Below are 18508 nucleotides of genomic sequence, written 5' to 3' on the forward strand. Positions count from 1 at the left end.
TTTCCTTTTCTCAGATAAGGAAATAAGAACCATCTTCTGAATGGAATACCTCTCTTTCTTATCTGCTGTTTGGGATGAAAAGCCATTATTATATGACTGCTCTTTCCATCCCATAGGAGTACCTCAGATATGATCACCGCTCTTTCTTGCAATGTACTGGCTTAGTAGTTGGAGCTATAGGAGATTTCCAGATGCCTGCTGGATCTCTAACTTTCATATTTAATGTATATACTACCTCTGTGTGTGTGTGTGTGTATGCACATATCTATATGTACACAGTACCTATAATAGAGCATCTAAGAATTAAAAACCTCCTTATTCAGGAATTAAAATTAATACTTTTTTGAATATGACAGTTTTGAATTCCTGATTAATTTATATTAATAATTAAATGTTTTAATTAATTAAAGATAATAAATTTTATGCTATTTCTGATTTTATTGTTACAAAGTGAATATCATCTAGGTTGCCCAAGTAATGCCAAAGGTAGGAATTAACAGAGAAATTGAGCAAAATTTAAAGTATTTACTGCTAAAGTTCATTTAACAATAGGAAGGAAAACCACAGAACCTTCATTTGTCATTTGCATTTTTGAAGTGAGCTAGTTCTTTGTCACCATACTTATTTCTGTTATAATTTTTATCTTATTCTGATTGTTTACAAGTAACTTATGGAAAAATGAGAGGTACTTCAGAAATATGCAGTCAGTAAAACAAAACATTTTGGATATTACATGCAATGTATTTTGCATTCTGAATGCTATCCAACAGTTTGTATTCGATCATTTGAATAAATGGCATTTTTTTTTCCCTGTTTTTAGGGGCTGAACAATGTGATTGCAATAGACTTTGACTATAGAGAAGAGTTCATCTATTGGATTGATTCCAGCAGACCAAATGGCAGTCGCATAAACAGAATGTGTTTAAATGGAAGTGACATCAAGGTAATTTGGAATTAATAGCGTCACTACTAGAATTAAATTCTTTGAGTATTTTGAGAAATGGCCCTTCATGCTTTTAACCCAGATTGTGAGCTTTCGGTATATGCATACAAACACAGCATAAGCAAGTTCTAGTAAAAATTGATTTTATTATCTTATTTGATTTTGTTATCTTATTTGAAGTTGAGATAAGGACTAAGAGGACTGATTTTATGAGCTAAATTCCTTATGACTTAATTGGCAGCTGATTGAATTGGCAGTTCAGTGTGGTTTACAGGACACCAAAGGAAAAAGAGGTATAATTAGGTGTAAGATGTGTAAATACACCGATGTATTATTTCTTCATATTTATTGCCTTTAAACATTTTAAAAAGCATCCTATTCAGCTTCTTGTCCACTCTGGATGAACCTTTATTTTGTTATTTTAAGGAATGTTATGAGGACAGGACATGACCCCAGACTTTTTCTTTATAATCTTAACTATTTTAAGAATAACAAAGAATTTTTCCCAGTCAGAAACTTCTCATTGTCATGTGGAAGAGTACAAAAAACTCCTATTGCTTTCTAATAATGTAATAATAATTTAATTTTTTTGAGGAAAGTTTTCAGAAATTTGAACAAACATTAGAAAAAAATTGGATTAGGTGCATGGAGGGTATTTATCTTCCCTCCATTAATATTTTGCAATTTACACAATAGGTGTCAAGTTGATGGAGATTAAACTCAAATAGGATGCAAAATTCAAAGCAAAAATTGTGAAAATAAGTGCATTTAATTTTCATAAGAATATTTGTTTTGTTTTGTTTTGTTTTTTTCCACTGAAAAGCTTGGCCCAGATATGGCATTTTAAAGATAAAAATATGTGCAAAAATTTATCAGGAATTGTCTATAGTTGCTGCCTGATATTCTGTCAATAATCTTTTATGCAGTGTCAGATGACAACTTTATGTCTCTTTGTCTTAGATTTTAATAGCTTAAAATAGCATATATTTAATAATTGATGTTACAAATAATTATTTTCCCAGAAAATCTGTTTGTGTTTTTTTTGTTGCTGTTGTTGTCGTCATGAAAGAGCGGTTTTATGGTTGACAGCCTTTTCCCTTGAAGTGTTAATTTCTTATTTCCTTCATACTTCTTGTTTTACTATTTACTATGAATAATTATGCTATTAATGTAAATGAGACTATTTGATATATTTACCTAGGATTTCCCTTTTAGAAGTTAGCATGTTTTCAGAATACCAGTTTTAGCTTTCTTGCTCTGGGAAACCTGATGGCATCTAATTTTTCTTCTGTGTGTGATCATAGAGGAGATACACAATTGAAGCAACAGCTTTTTCACATAAATGTGTTCAAATGTTAGCACAGTGCTTTAGGTATAGTATTGTAGATTCCAGTGAAATCTGTTATTGGAAAGTGCTGTAATAAGACGGATTGTGTACATTAAATGTCACACTGGTGATCTCAGTGACTGGAATAAGCTTAAAGTGACTCTCTGAAGGAAAAGTCATCAGAAAAGAGAGACTGCTTTGGCTGATACTTCTAGATAGTGTAGTTAAACCACTAGCTAAGTTTGCAGGGCTATCCAGATCTACATGAAATGTCCCATGTTACAGTGCAGCTGTTGCTGCAATTACACATAAAACAGTGAAACTGGTAGTGCTAAGGTATTAGAAAATAAAGTGTTTTATTCATATTTAAAAACCTGTGCATGCCTAGATTTAATTTTAAAAAGATTTTAGAAGGTGATAAATAAAGTAATAACCTGAAAGGGTGCTTTTACATGTTCATAACTATCAAATTGTTTCAAAGTATCTCACAGTATCTCTTCTTATCTTGAAGGCTTTTCAGCATTTTCAAATGGTAAATAAAATTAATAGTAACACAATCAGTTACACATAATGAGGCTTACATGTAAAGTTTATACTCTATCTCACATTGGTGAAGATGACAATAAATTAGAATGTACACTGCAGTAATAAACCTATTATTACTACTTAAGAAATCTCAAATATTTTCAAGTATTGCATGCTCTGATTTTTTTTTTCTCTTAAATTCTAGTTGCACAGATCTAATCAGGACCTAATCAGGAATAGAATAAGTCAGAATAGACCTTATCAGGAATAGAATTTTTAAGCCTAGAAGAAGTTGGACTCTAGTGATTTGGAATATTCAAATGTCACTCAACACTTAACATGAAGTACTCTCAGCCAAGCAAGATTGAGTCATACAGTCATGATGAGATTTGTAATTTGTTCAAGTCTCAGAATTCAAGTCATCAAAAAACTTGAGAATAACACATCCCTGCCAGTACAGCGTAGGCTTTCCAGTAGGTCACTATATTGCTTCTGTCTCTTAGTTTATTCCTTAATAATGTAGTCCTTTTGAAATTTAACTAATTCTTAGAAAGTTCCTCTTTCTTCTGCCACATCAATGTTGGAAATAAGAGCCAGTATTTACTTTCCAACTAGGTAATCTTTTTCTGTTTGCCTGATTCAAATGCCCTTATGGTCTTTCTGTCATGATGACATATGGCACTACTGTGGTATTAAAATGAAATATATGCTGATGTACACTGGTGAAATAAATGGTGAGGTAATAAGCAGATGTGTTTGAAAGCATGCTATGGGGAGAGAAGCCTCATCTCCATGCTGTCCTGTAAAAAATAAATAGAATAGTAAAGGGAATAAAGTTTTGGTTTGGGGGTTTTTTGTTTGTTTGGTTTGGTTTTTTTTTTTTTTTTTTTGTTGTTGTTGTTTTTTTGGTTTGTTTTTTTTTTTTGTTTGGTTTGTTTTTTGTTTTTTTGTTTTTTTTTTTTTTTTAATTAAGACAGAAGGAAAATTAGAAACTTAAAATGAAAAATGAAAAGTCTTAAAAGTTAGTGTATAATGCAGGAAAGTTGAAAATCTGTTATTTACTACTTCATGGTGTTCTCCATTCTCCCTTACAGTATGCACATTGTCATGCACAGTGACACATTGTTTTAGTTAGGAAGTGTCATTACTTCAGAAGTGTCAGTGTTTAACTGGAAATAATACCTAGTTTTCACAAGTTGTATGTCACTGTATCATATATCCAAGCTCTCAATATTCTGTTATTATAAGTCTTGAATTGTTTTTCCCTTTCCCAGTATTTAGATTAATAATTTATGTAATTTTTGCTTTTCTAGGTAGTCCACAATACAGCTGTTCCCAATGCACTGGCTGTTGATTGGATTGGGAAGAATCTTTATTGGTCTGATACTGAAAAGAGAATTATTGAGGTGTCTAAACTCAATGGCTTATACCCTACTGTCCTTGTGAGCAAAAGAGTGAAGTTTCCTAGAGATCTGTCCTTAGATCCTCAAGCTGGGTATGAAGCAGCCATTTTGCAGTAATTCATATTTAATCCTAATTTTATATCTAAATATTTTTTAGAAAAAGTGAAGATAGGAAATATTTATTAGCTTTTCATTATCTAACTTTCAGCTACACTGAGCATCAGTAGTCTAAAATGCATTACCAATGCTTACTATATCAACATTACATATAAAATTAGTATAATAGAAAGATGAATGCAAGTATTAACCCATGTTTTGTTATATTCACTACTCTGTAAATGTTTCTTTTGGTAGGAGGAAAGTAGATATTTCAAAAAAGATCTCTATCTTTTTTAAGAAGTGTGTTGCTAAATAATAAAAAAATCATATTATGTGGAAGACAGTTCTTACATTTTGTTTCACTATTCACTGCAAAGAACTGTCTTAACACTTTTTTCTGTTTAGTAGTTTCTAAAATAATTTACGCCATTCAACTACCACATATTTGAAGACTTTTTTCTGATAGTTTTTGCATGTTAATCAAAGAGTGAAAATCTTTAATCTTGCATAATTTGAAGATAGCTTTTGCCTTTTTTACTCTAAAACAAAAGTAGTCTAATAACTGGACTGATTACTTATTAGGATACAAGGGGCATATTTTAGGAGACTTAGTTTCTAACTTCAGTTTTCAGAAATTTGAAATGATCAATATGCTTGAAAAAATTATTGCAACAGCAATGATAAGAAGTAAGAACTGCCTAGTTTTAGTAGTTTGTTAACTGGTACCTTCAATAGCTAACTTTACTAATTATTGCATGACTTATAATTTATTTATTAATATAAATCTGTGCTGATATTCTAAGTGCAGTTTTGAGCACCACCACCATTTCTGATTTCTTGACTGGGGTGAGAGGTATAGGATCCATGGACTTTTTTTTTTTTCAAAGTTATATTATAATTTTAAAAGATTATAATTTTTCCCATAAAATTGAGCCCTTGAATAAATTAACCTAATGTAATGAATTTTAAAAAGAAAGAAAGAAAGTAAATCATATTTCCATTATCAAATGTATTTACTATTTGATTTTCATGGAATCACAGAATAGTTAAGGTTGGAATGGACCACTGAAGGTCATCTTGTCCCAAGAGATAGAAGCCCTTTTTACTTTTTTCTGTTTCTTGGAAAATTTCTTTTAAACAGTTCCCTCAGGACCCATGGATGCATCTCAACAGGTCCCATGGACTTGTGCACTTTCCTGTTCCTTCAATGATCTTGAACCTGATCTCCTACAGTGGGCAGTTCTTCATTCTCCCAGTCTCTGTCTTTGCCTTCTGTGACTTGGGCAGTGTGGCTGGAGCACTTGCCAGTGAAGACTGGGGCAAAAAAGTCATTGAGTACCTCAGCCTTGTGCATACCACAGAGTAACCAGGGCTCCTGTTTCCTTCAGAGAGAACCCACATTTTCCCTAGTCTTACTTTTCTCACCAATTAACTTATAGAAGCTTTTCTTGTTGCCCTTGACATCCCTGTCCAGATTTAATTCTATCAAGGTTTTATTTATTTTTTGTTTGTTTATTTTAATATGGAAAGCTGCTCAAAATAAAAACTGTTTGCATTTGAAATTCAGACTTATTGTTTGAAATAGTATTAGATGTATTTAGGGTTTGTTCTCACAAATGAGAAATGCTAAAATAACTATATAGCTGGTGCTGTACAACAGTAATGATATGTTTGCAAAGAAGAATTTTCTGTTGGAGTCAGTAGAGGAAGTTACCTTTCTCTACTGCTTATATGGAACAGGCTCAGTGCCAACATATTGCACCTGTGTTTTGCAGGAGACCTGTAGCTGATTTTAAGGCCACCATTTTCTCCTGCACACTAATCATATTCCAGGTGGCCGTTGAGAATATGAGCTGCATCTGGGTTTTTGAGAGCCTGTCCAAAACCTGTAGAGTAGAAGCATATCAGCTTTCCAACTTGAAAGATCTGTCCCAAGGTTCTAAGTAATGGCATACAACAGCAGCAACATGCATCCATGTACCAAATAATAGGACTTTTTTTAAAAAACCCTTTTCTCTATTGTGGCTAAATAGCATATTGTAGAGAAAATTGCTACTCAGCTTTCCAACAGTCTTTCTCAGTCCTTTACCCATTTTTAAGCCCTTTATCTGAGAAGGTGTTCTAATGTTCTGGAACTAGTACTGCTTGAAGTAACATAATTTACATTGTATTCTTAGTAACAGAAAAAAAAAGTTTTGTAATACGTGTAAAAAAAAAAGTCACTGTAATACAGTATTTTCCATAAGTTTAGTAGTGATGTCATTTTTGCAGGTTATGAATTTTGTTAAATCCAAACTTGGTGGTACTGCAAATTCTAAGATATCAAATCTAAACAATTTAAATGCACTTTTTACTAGTCCATAATTAATTTGATGAAATCACATCTAACATAAGGATTCTCCTATTCAAGCCCTTTATATTTAGCACATTTATTTATAAACAGGTCTAGAAAAATCCAAAAATCTATCTGGAAAATAGAAACATTATAGAACAGTTACGGATTTATTCTTGAGATCAACTGAATAAATTAACTATTTATTGTTAATAATTTTGCATCTCTAAACAAATGAGCTGTTGTGTTTTGTTTTATAGATACTTATATTGGATTGATTGCTGTGAGTATCCTCACATTGGCCGTGTTGGTATGGATGGCTCCAGTCAAACAGTTGTCATAGAAACACAGATATCTAGACCTATGGCTCTTACAATAGATTATGTCAACCACAGACTGTATTGGGCTGATGAAAATCATATTGAGTTTTCTGATATGGATGGATCTCATAGACATAAAGGTTTGTCAACAGCTTTTTTTTTGTGTGTGTGTTTTTTGATAATTTTTAAATTGAAAGTGCTTTGCATGCTGTGTGTAATTATGTAAAAAATGTACTTTAAAACATTGATGCACTGTTTCCTTTCTATCAATATTTTTGAACTTGCTTTTCATTTTCCCTTTCTATTATGAATATGAATAATTTTCAAACATGCAGGAATATATGTCCATGGAAAAAATTGCAAATGAAAACAGAAGCTCTGGGAACAGACTCAGTAATCAGAGGCTGCCCTGTCAATTCTGTACTATAGTGTATATTTGCAACACATGTTCCTGGACAGGTGACAAAGCCAGTGAAACTCAGTTGTTAAAAGTGGACGAAATATGTCCTGTGTGCCATATATCAGAATGTGGCTAAAAAGAACCTTTTCTCCAGCCTGAGAAAGCTTGGAAATGCCTGTTAATCTGCGTGAGGCAATAAGGAGACCAGTATTGCAAATAAAAGTTGGGGCTTTCCTGGTAGATGGGTAAAATAATAAGTTTTGAAACTTATGTAATGAAGTAATCTTTATCCCTGTGTTCTACTTCTCACCTGACAGATAATTAAAAAGCAAGTCTCTTTTATCTATAAATTGTTTTTTTAAAAAAAGTTTTACACTATGATAAATAGTTTTCATATTCCAAATGTTATAGTTAAAGATCTTTCACTTTAATTCAAATTTAAATGTATGAAATTCTCAGTATCAATGTACTGTTTTGGGTTTTTTTCTTCTCTGGGATGAAACTGTTACTTGAGCTGGCTTCCAGAAGCTTTACCGAAACCTTGGAACTGCTGCTATCCTGGTAAAACTTCATGCACTTGTGCTTTTTTAGGATTTCATTTTACACGGTGAGCCTCCAGGTTTTCTCCAAACCAGAGTTCATGAAATAACTACTTTATTTTCAGATTGAAGCTTTGCTGTGAAATAAAACAAAACAAAACAAAACAAAAAGTTTTCTAGCCACTTTATTTGTGAATGGTAAGTTATAAATATATAATGAGCAATTCAGTGACAGTTATTTGAGATAGTAGATTGGAGAAACTACAACTATAGCTATGAAAGCTGTGAATATTCCTAATAAACTCAGCATTAACTTCCATGCTACTTGTAATGAACACAGGGCAGTTATAACCTGCTCACCTAAGCAGTACTTGCCCAGACATACCCCCAAGTGCCCACTGGATTTCTGCTGACACAAGCAAAGCTCCGTACTCCTCTTGATGCTATTCCCTGTGCTGTATTCTGACACTTTGGTCTCATACAGTTATCATCTTGCTCTTCTTTCTGGATCTTTCAAAGGGCAAAAAAAAAGTAAATAATAGCCAATGTGTCTCTCTTAGGGCTAACCTGACTGCAGTGGTCAAACCTACATTAATTTTCTCTTCCAACTTGAAAGTTTCAGAGTTTTTCAGGAAATGTCTTGCTATTGCTAAATTTCAGAAGATATCTGCAAAATTCAAGTCATGCTGCCTTTGGTGTCCATTGCCTCAGTCTCCAGCCTGTGGATTTCTCTTGCCCAAATGGGTAAAATCAGTTTCAAATACTTTTATATTCATGGAGTTAATGTCTTCCCCTGAGGATATGTGAACCTATAGAAGAAGGAGATTTCTCACAAATCCACAGCTGGTATCAGGGAAGAGCAGTGTTTCACACAACAAATTGTTTTTCTCGTTCAACAGAGCACCACCACTGCTAGTTTTAGACACCTAAATGGGCTTGTCACTGTTTAAGGAGCATGTCTGACTCTTAGGTGTTACTGGGAAAGTGTTAAAAGTCAAGTATTGCTGGACATTCTGTAGGCTTTTGTGCCTGATAGTTTTACCATTTTCATTAGTGAATGAAAATTTATAAAAATTTGGTACCATTTAAATATCTGAGGCAAGCTCCAAAAGTGACAGTGACTTTCTGTAAACCAGGTATCATAGTGCTTTTGAGGTCATGTCTGTTTTAAGTGCAGATGGTGTATAAATATTCAAGCAATAAGAAACCTGCTTTGGGAGAAAGATCCTGAGGTATTTAAATTATGTGGGAGGAAGATTTTCTCCTCAGCTAATGCCGTTTGTCACTTTCTATTGTCAGGAGCTTCACACAAAACATGATTATCAAACCAAAATCTAGTTGTGGAAAAGTTTCTGTGGATTTAACAAAGAAGTAATAGAATTCTTGGTGTCTGAAAGAGATGAAACATGCCTGTAGATGCTCTGAAGAGTGCTCGGAGAATTTTGCAAAGCTCCTACATAATGATCAATTTGTCTTTAATCGGAAGGTTTTCCCTGACTCCCTCCTTCTCATGGAACAAACTACCAAATAAATTTTGCATGTCTTCATGTTTCAACACAAGACTAGGAATATTTCTGGAAGATAAAGTTTAGCCATTGCAAATTAATTGTTTTAATAAGGGAAACTTGTGGAAGTTCAGTGGTTGGAGTTTAGAGGAAGTGATACTGTCATCTCTTCTAGCTTTCTGATATGAGAAACTGTTATCCATTAAGTGTAAACACTTAAATGAGAAAGATCAGTTTTATATCTTGTGATAACTGTGTTTCTTGAAGACACATTGTTCACATGGATTTCATGGTCCATTTCCTTTGTCATTTTGAGACATTTTGTATAGTCAAAGTTAACTAAGGCATGATTGAGTTTATTCTCTCCTTTGTGTTTTCAAATGGAGAAGGATAAAGGCACAGATATGATGACCATAAAATACGTATTCATGGAGCAGAGAAAAAAGTCTAAATGGGAATCGTGTAAGTGATGCAATCTGAAGTGCTAGTTATCGTAAGCTAAGTATTTTTCCATCTGTTTCTGTGACCTTTGGGGATAAGGCTAGCTTGCTGTGAGGTTTTTTTCTGAGAATACGTGTTTTGGATCTTAAATTACCTGTTACAAAATGTATCATGAAATGCCACAGAGATTTCAAAAGACCCAGAAAATAAGTATCTTAGAATGGGTGGATGTTATATCATAAAGAGATATTATTGTGTGAGACAGACTGCAGTGTTCTGTGCACTAGATACTTCTTGAGGACAAATAGAACGATCTTAGGCTAATTATTGACATGCTGTATGTTAAACCAAGGAGTGTTTGTTTATTCCATGCAATAGGAATTTAGACGATCTTAGTGTTAATACTTTTTGCAACATTTTTTTTTTCTTTCTTTTTGACCAGTCTTAAAGATTTCTCAAGAAAATAGAACATCTGCTGCTTTTCTCTTGTAAAGTTCCTCTGCATTTCAATAAAGAAGTGAGCTTTTATAATTATCAAGAGAGTCCTAGCAAGAACTTTGAAAACATGCTAACTAGGCGAGAAATCTTACAGTACTTGGGAGTTCTTCTTGAAGCTAGAGGCAGCAATGACCTTGCTTATCTATTTGAAGTTTAATGCTTGATTATGTAAACTGTCTTTAGAGCTTAGCCAATTTAACACTGCAGCATTCACAAATGTTATGCACAGTAAATGATTAAACAATCATTGAAGCACTAATCTGGCTAAGCACTAAGCTGGTTTACTTCTGTGAGCTTTCAAAAAAAAAAAAAAACCAAACATTTAGGAATTTGTCAGACTTAACAGCTTCTTTCGGTTCTCACTGCCCAGAGGAGATGCAAGCTTCACAGTTCTCTAGATATCTGATTGCCTCCTGCAGGTTTTCCTATCCTTCAGAGCTCTTAAAACCCAAAGGTGCCTACCATTTTCCCATTTCACTCTTTGAAGATGAGAATTTCAGTATAACGAAACTGCAAAAGTGGAATCTGATAGTCCAGTTTAGGAAGCTTCTCTGAGCTGACATTAGTCCTCAGCTGTGTTGAGTTCTTTGATGTTTTATACTGTAAAAACAAAAGTTGAGCACTTAGTTACTTCATCCTAAAGGAGCATGAAAATTAAGCAGTGAAAAATTGTTGAACCTTAAGTGAATTAAGTATTTGTAAATCACTTCTTTAGCTGTAACGTAGTTAACAGAGAGAAACTTATTTATAGTATTTCAATTTGAAAAAATCTTTCATTCAAAATTGACTTCCACTTGAGTGGTTACCAACCTCTGAATTGGTGTACATATATGTAAGTTTTAAAGTATTAAGTATAAGGTGGTTGGTTATTGGTTTGTTTTGTTTTTTTTTTTAATTTATTTTTAACACCTGTAATTTAAAAAATTGCTAATTGTAAGGGCTTTGTAGGTAAATAGTGAGTATTTGTGTCTAATTCTGAACTCTTCCATCACAGTTTAATAAAAGAGTAAATTCAGTTATGAAATTGTCCTAGTGTAGAAGTAATCTAAGAGATTACAGAAACCAGTTCCTTCCAGATTTATACTGCGGTTTTCATAGCTCAAAAGTTAGAGAAGTCTGAAAAGAGGGTTCCTCATGACAGATGATAAATAAACAGTAGTCCTGATATTTCAATAATTCTTCCCAACTTTTGAGTTTATAGAATTACTCATTATAGCCACTTCTGATAGCACAAGCTGGTAATTGCTTCACCTCCACTATTGCAATATAGATTCAGTTTTCATAATTGTTCAGATAAGATTCTACAATTCATATGTCTTCCTAAATCTGCTTTTTTATTTTATTTTGTCTCTTGTAAAGGATAATATTTAGGAAAAATACACAGATTCACCTATATCAAAGACAATTCATGCAGGTACATTACTATAAAGTTTCAGTGTCCAGTTTATGGAGCCCAGTTTATGAAGGTTGCCAACAGGTTAGCTTCTGTATCTTCCACTGTTCTTGCGATAATTTGCCCAAATTTGATTAGATTATAAATTTCTGAAAATAATTGTTCTACATACTCATTAAAAGCTTAGCAGACATTCCCTGTATATTTCCGTATCAGCTGGACATGTGCCATCACAAATTTTAAAGGATGAGCACTACTTTCCATGCAGTTGTTTCTGTCAGAAAGCAACCAGAACAGAGAACAAAAAATACAGTTTTTCTTGTGTCATAAGGTTCCCCCATGTTCATATCAATGCAACCAAGAATAAGAGGTTTTTGATTAAGAAAATTGCATTATTGAACAGCTCTTGTAGTTGTGGTAGAAGATAAAAAGAGTTAAACCAAAGGGCCTTAGCAGTTCATGTACTCATAGTTGGATGATGACATGAGACAATCCAGGCAGGAGCATGGAGAGGCAAAGAAGAAGGAAGGACTATCTCAGGGGACAGAGTGGGGATAAATATTGAAACCAGCAGCAAGACACGAGTCTAAGGTATAGGGGCTGGTAGGCACATACATGATCTCTCTAAATCTGAAAAATGATTAAAGAATCTTTGAAACTCATTAGCACACTATTAATTGTTCTAATTGAATAGTGACTTGTATATATCTGAGAATAATTTAATTACTGCTGTAACAGCATGCTACTCTGTACTGCCATGGGGTAACTGGCATATGAAGAACTGTTCACAGGGAAATTAAAAAGGGAATAAAACATTTTAGAGTGGGACAATAAAATATTTCAGTCCTAGATTTGATGAACTCAGTTTTGAAAATTTATGAATCTCTTCTCAGGGTATCATTATAAGTCATATGTAATAGTCAGGTTTAATACCAAAGATATATTTGTGCCTTAAGATTTTTAGATTTAAGTCTAAATTTCCTGTTTCTTTTGTGATAGTAGTTTTGGGATATATAACTATTTTATGTGAGTTTCTAATACTGAAATATTCTCAGTTTTCACTATGTCATTTATATTTTTGACTGGCAAAATATCCTACCACTTAATTCTAGGACTTGTATCTTCCATACTTACCTGGTATGAGTGTGTAACATATATATTACATTTGCAGAAAGAAATATGTATGCATGCATATGTTGTTATTAAAATTAGTAGTAATATCATCCTAAAAAATTGTATTCATGTGTTTTTTTTTTTCTGTGACACATGGCTTCAATTACTGGAATTAATGTATATATTCTATGAATGTTTTTTCTGTTCATTGAGTTTGACAGGTTTGGTTTTTTAAACAAAGTGTCAATTTAATAAAACTAATAGTGATTATAAAATGTCTTATCTTTTTAAAAAATTAGTATTTTAATGTAGCATACTAAAGTTTAATTACATCTGTCAAAATTTCGTACTTTTTCACAAGCTTAATAGACATAATCTTATTGTCACTATTCATTATTAATTTAATTGTCTAAGCACTTTGAATTATCAAAAGGAACAAATACAAGGAGTAAGTACTATACAGAAATAAAGAAGTATTGACTGTGTCTTGAAGAGGTTACAAGTTGAATTTAAAATGAGATTAAAACAGTTCCAAGGGAGTTCAGATGGATAGAGGACTGTATGGGCCAGTAATTGCAGCACAGGAGAAGATCAGCAATTTCCAAGTTTGTTTTTGTTGGTATAATGGCTATTTTCTTATTAAGTGTTGTTCCTTGATGCAGTTTGTCTTTGGAGGATTCTTAATTCTTCCTCAGAGTTTGTCGCTGGTTCCATCTGGGTCAAGATGTCAGTAGGCTTTTTATTTTTATTTTATTGCAGTTCAGGAAATCAAGAGTTTCAGAGAATGGACTGGAAAATAAGGTAGCCTGCTTTATAAGGTTTGATCACCAATGTAAATATTCTGTCTTTATGTGTGAAAATCTGAAACAGAAACTGCTTTAATGCCACGGTGGGGTAAGAAGATCGTTTAAAATGTTGCTTAAGAATGATTAATTACCTTTAGCTGCTACATACCGGAACTGGCACTCTAAGTGGGTGAATGCATTTTGGGGAGGAGCATGACAGGACTCTTTCACCCCTTCTCTTCATGTAGACTTTGTACAAAGGCATAGCAAGGTTGCGGTCCCTTTTGGGGTTTTTTGGAAAGGGAAGGGCTAGATCTCTTTCTATCTCATAAATGAAATGTTAAGCCAGTTTCAGCTTGAGCAGCCGCCAAACACCAAAGAAAATCTAACCGTGGTGGGCATGACAGAGCACAGATATTTTTGTAGTGTTTATTGGTTAGAAGAAGTCAGCATTTGTCCTTTTTAAGGACACTTTTCTTGGCACAGAGGACCAGCTGACAATGTAGCCTTTTTTGTTGTTGTTCATTTTAGTTAGAGTATTTTCTCTTACTTTTGGAAATATTTGTGTTTTAATACGAGTGGAGTGGGACCAGGCTTCACTTTTTCTGTATGGCTTCTTCAGTAAGCATATTCTGTAGTTAAAAAATCCTAGATGGCATGATTTTCATCCCTGAAATCAAATGAACATTTTTCATGCTTAAGTAGAGGTACTCAGAAAATATAAGGGAAACAGAGTTCACACAAGAGAAAAGCAGACATTTTTATCACAGACATGACTTACAGCATATGAATTTATATTCTTGAATCAAAATTAGTACCAAATGCAGGAGCGGGAGAGACATGCATTTTAAGTCTGTGCATGCTGCTTATATGTCTACGTAATCATGTTCCTTTTTATAGAGATATGTGGTGTTTCTTCCATTAAATTCATGCAACACTTTACATCCCTTTAGTATGTTATCTATTGTCATTTTTATTTGTCTTCAAGTATCTAATAACTTATTTTCCACTGCTTCTGTTCTGTTACAACCCTTCCCTTTTTTCCCTTTACTACCCACCCATATTTCTTCCTTCTATTTTTTGCAGCTTTCTGATAGGCCTGTGGATTCCTCTCTTTTCTACCTTCTTTTTCTTATCACATTTCTCATATTCTTGTTGTTTGGTCAACCACTGTTTGGGATTAACATTCTGTGTAAGAGAATCCATAATTTATGCATAAAATGAAACCCCAGTAGAGAACTATTGGTGGCATTAGAAGGCCTGTTAAAAAAGGAGGGATTGCAAGGGACTCACCCATATCTGGTAGGAGGAGGCTATGGTAGGAAAAAGAAGCACAGAAGAAAATTTTAGCTGCAGTTTTTTCCTATAAATTACTTAGGGTGGTGATTTTGCATTCCATGTTTTTTGTCCCTCCTAATATTGGAGTAGGCTGTTGATTGTGCCCCCATACTGCATTTTATTACACAAATAACAAGAACCACGGTCTTGAAAATCAAAGCAAGTATCAGGTTGACTTAATAAGATTCTGTTGCTGGCACAAAGTATAGCATTTTTTACTCATATATGATACATCGTGTATGTTGCAGTATATGAAAACTGGAATATATGTTCTGAGATATACTATATCATAAACTGTGAGAAACTTGAGTCACTGAAATAACTCTTTGGGACTTGGTGGAAGCAGTCAGCTGAGTCATACTGTTCAGGCAAGGATTTATGAAAGGGGCTAAAAGCACATCTGGCCTCTTCTCTTACGCCATAGCAGCTGCCCAGTATGCCCACCCATGATGATGGACTCTGTGTTCTATAGCAGTTGGGCAGTTATCCCTTTTCTGATCTAGCTGTGCTTCACTTACACTTGTTGAGTTTTCTTCATCCAAGAGAAAAGTAATGTGCATGGATTATGAGGGGTTATTTAAGGATTTGATGCTCTAACAATGAGGGGAAAAAAACGTGTAGTAAGTACTGGTCTAGTAAAATGCTTACAGACTGCTAGAGCTGTATCCAGTGGATTATTGGTCTGCAGGTGGGGTATATTATTAGTTAATATTGCTAAGTATTTTGAAATATGGATTAGGCTTCACCTTACTTGACCCAATTTGGGAATCTTTCATAGAGGCCATGGGTGACATTGTTATGAGAAACCTTAAAAGGCAAAAAAAGATCTGTTTAATACCTAGGTAACTTCAGAAAGTGATTAATACTAAATGAGTTCAATTCTCACGACTCTGTGTTAAAATATGATTATTTAAATTCTCCATGAATTTGCTGGTCAAGTTCTGACCCTTATGTTGGTGTAATGTAATTTTAGTATTTAACAGAATAAATTACTTTCTTACTAGTGGTTTGTCAAGTAGACATCTTGATTAAATATTTTCAAATAGGTGGTGCAAGGAAAGCAGAGGTACTTATCAGTTATGACCAACCTGGCTTTACTTTGAATTTGAAGAAAGTAATCTGTTTTCACAGTGCTTGCCAAAGAAAGGAAAGCAATTAGTCTTGCTTTCCTGTTTAAAACTGTGATTGACATCATAATGTATGCTGTGAGGTTGGTAATTAGTATTGCAACATAAAACTAAATTATGTAATTTATGAAGAGGTAGATCAGTAATGCAGCTAAAGTTCTTTTGAAGTTAAAGGAAAGACTGAACAAAGAAAGTTGGTGTTTCTTTGACTACATACATTTATCAAAAATCAATAGCTGTCACTGCCAAAAATTTTGGAAAGCCTGAAACACTGACATCCTCAAAGGCAAAGAATAAAGAATGTGAGAGACTGTTTTACTGTTCCGTCAGAAAAGAAGATGTAAAAAATCTCTCACAGATTTGTGTTAATATTTTTTGGTCATACATCATTGATGTGAACTGGAGATTTCATAACCTATTACATGTCAACAGTTCTGACATTTCATTGTTTCTAATATACTAAGAAAAGTATAGAAAAATAGTATTCAGCTGTGATAGAACTGTTCCTTAAACAGGAAAGTAAATCAGAATTATCTGCCATTGAATGCCTGTTTTCAGAAGCTTATGTCAGTCTTTAAAGGTGTATCAGCTGCAAGAACATACTTTGAGTTTTATGATCATCTTAGAAGAATTTTTGTAAGACTTTTTATATTATGAAATTATTAATAATTCTTATTTTATAGGATTTTTTACATTTTTATGGTCAGCTTAGAATTTTAATAAGAAATACTTGTATTCAGTAATACTAATTTTCTGTGTGTTTTATTTTACATAGATTTTTATTTACATTTATTTATTTTTCCTATTTTATATAACATAGTCCATTCATTGCTTCCTTGATAGATTTTTTTAAATAACTTTCCCCAATGTTCATAGTCACAACAGAATACATATAGCTTTTACACCTATAAATGGTGCAAGCTTCTGAAAGACTTTTGATCATGTTTGTGTTGAACATTGCTTAATGAAAAGTTGACTTTAACACAGAAACCCATTAAATTTATAATGTTACTCAGAAATAAGAAATAGTGGCAGGATAAACTACAACTCTAATCTGCAAGTGCATAAACCGTTGACAGTTTCTACTTTTGACCTATAGGTGGTACTAATGAAAAATCCAGTTTTTACAAACAGATATATTCTGTCATACTTCTTTTAAAGAACATTAAGAAGATAGTATAATATTTGTTGCATTGTGTTTGACGTGTTTTTTCTTTTTAAGATAAACCTGGTGTTTACAGAATTGGCTCTAAAAAAAAGAAAAATGTACTTGAGTCAATGAACAGTTTTCTGAAATGCAGTGAAAACTGTAGTATTTAACATTTTAAGCCACACATTTAACTTTGCTTCTCTATTAATAAGGTGTGATGAGGCAATTCATACATTATTTGTTACTTTCCTGAATCTTCTTTAGTTCATGAATATAAAATTTGATCTGGATTCTGATGTACACATTATCCATCGATGCTAGGATAAATTGTATGTCAACCCACAAACATACACAGAAACATAAGTAAGCATTTACTTATACATCTATACTCAGGATATGGTGTTTGCTTGTAATTCCTTGATGGTCAAAAAGAGAATGACTGCTAGGTGCATTTTTCATTGTTGGGCAATAAGATGAGAAAATTAAAATAATTTTCCTATGTAAATCCTCTTTATGTGCATTAAGGCTTTTACATGCTCATTTATTCTGATTTTAATCTTAACTGTGATCAGTATAAGAGAAAACAGACAAAGAGAAAAGCATATTTGTTTTATTAAGAAAGACTGGAGTGTTACATTTGACATATTTAATTTGATGTCAAAAGTAGCAGCAAGGGTCATAATTTATACGAACAAGTATTTTTCCAGAACTCAAGCAAAAAATAAAATAAATAGCTTTATGGATAGCTTCAGGGTTTCACTCAAAGTAGCAGTTTCTCCTTCTGCTGTTTCTTCCTGCTTCTTCTGTCAGCCTGGTGTCCTCGTTTGGACTGAAATAGAGTTAATATTCCTTTTCAGGGACTAGATGAGTGCTGTGTTTTGGATTTAGCTTTGGGTTTGGTATGGGAAAAATGCTGATAGCACACTGATGTTTTCAGCTGCTACCGAGGCTTCAAGGACTCTCCGACTCCCCATGTCCTGCCCGTGCGCAAGGGCACAGGGAGCAGGGAGGGAGCACGGCCAGAGCACCTGACCCAAACTGGCCAGTGAAATATTCCATATCATGGAACGTCATGCTCACTACATAGAGGAGGGGTGGTTGGGAAGGAGCTCTCTCTCTCTCTCGCTTCCAGGATTGCAATTGTGGGATCTTGTTATCTCGGGGTCGCTGGCCGGGAACGGGCTGATATTGGTCAGCGGGTGGTGAGCAATTACGCTGTACATTGCCTGTTTATATATTTCTTTTTTTTTTTTTCCCCTATCATCGTGAT

The 18508-nt window shown here is 33.6% G+C and overlaps 1 protein-coding gene across 1 annotated transcript in view; it reads left to right on the plus strand.

Annotated features, from left to right (window-relative positions):
- Positions 1 to 18508, plus strand: part of LRP1B (LDL receptor related protein 1B) — a 754159-nt gene that overhangs the window by 636703 nt on the left and 98948 nt on the right. Inside the window, exons 57-59 of the mRNA XM_042808487.1 lie at positions 821 to 943; positions 4109 to 4290; positions 6890 to 7089. Of these exons, the coding sequence (XP_042664421.1) occupies positions 821 to 943; positions 4109 to 4290; positions 6890 to 7089 (505 nt within the window). The remainder of the gene's footprint in view (positions 1 to 820; positions 944 to 4108; positions 4291 to 6889; positions 7090 to 18508) is intronic.

The sequence above is a fragment of the Tyto alba genome, unplaced genomic scaffold, assembly GCF_018691265.1.
Source record: "Tyto alba isolate M040663 unplaced genomic scaffold, T.alba_DEE_v4.0 Super-Scaffold_7, whole genome shotgun sequence".
Taxonomy (NCBI): Eukaryota; Metazoa; Chordata; class Aves; order Strigiformes; family Tytonidae; genus Tyto; species Tyto alba.